General features: G+C 66.3%; 1 protein-coding gene across 3 annotated transcripts in view; it reads right to left on the reverse strand.

Moving 5' to 3' along the window:
• Positions 1-214: 214 nt before the first annotated feature.
• The window catches only part of STAC3 (SH3 and cysteine rich domain 3), a 3,456-nt gene continuing 3,320 nt past the window's right edge, over positions 215-350 (reverse strand). For all 3 annotated transcript variants that reach the window (XM_010176013.1, XM_029086987.1, XM_029086986.1), the window contains exon 11: positions 215-313. In XM_010176013.1, the coding sequence (XP_010174315.1) occupies positions 215-313 (99 nt within the window). The remainder of the gene's footprint in view (positions 314-350) is intronic.

Genomic DNA, 350 nt, shown 5'->3' on the forward strand with positions numbered 1-350 from the left:
CCCCACGGGGGAAACAGCCCGAGAGGCACCTCCCACACCCCCAACCTGCTCCAGTCCTGGCCGAGACGGTCCCCACGGAGACCCCATTGCTGCAGGCATCGGGGACAGGGGTGCCTGCCATCCCTGTCCCCATCCCTGCCTCGCTCCAGCCGCTCCCTGCAGCCAGGACGGGTCTGTCTCCTTGGCTGGGGGACGCTTGGACGCTGCCCCCAGCTCAGATCTCCTGCAGGAAATCCACAGGGAAGAGCCCCACTTTGCGGCCGGTGTAGACTTTGACGTAACCATTCACCTCCTCGCCTTTCTGCACCACGATCTGGGGGCGAGAAGGGGTGCAGGTGAGGCTGGGGCAG

The sequence above is a fragment of the Antrostomus carolinensis genome, unplaced genomic scaffold, assembly GCF_000700745.2.
Source record: "Antrostomus carolinensis isolate BGI_N321 unplaced genomic scaffold, ASM70074v2 scaffold38529, whole genome shotgun sequence".
Classification (NCBI taxonomy): Eukaryota; Metazoa; Chordata; class Aves; order Caprimulgiformes; family Caprimulgidae; genus Antrostomus; species Antrostomus carolinensis.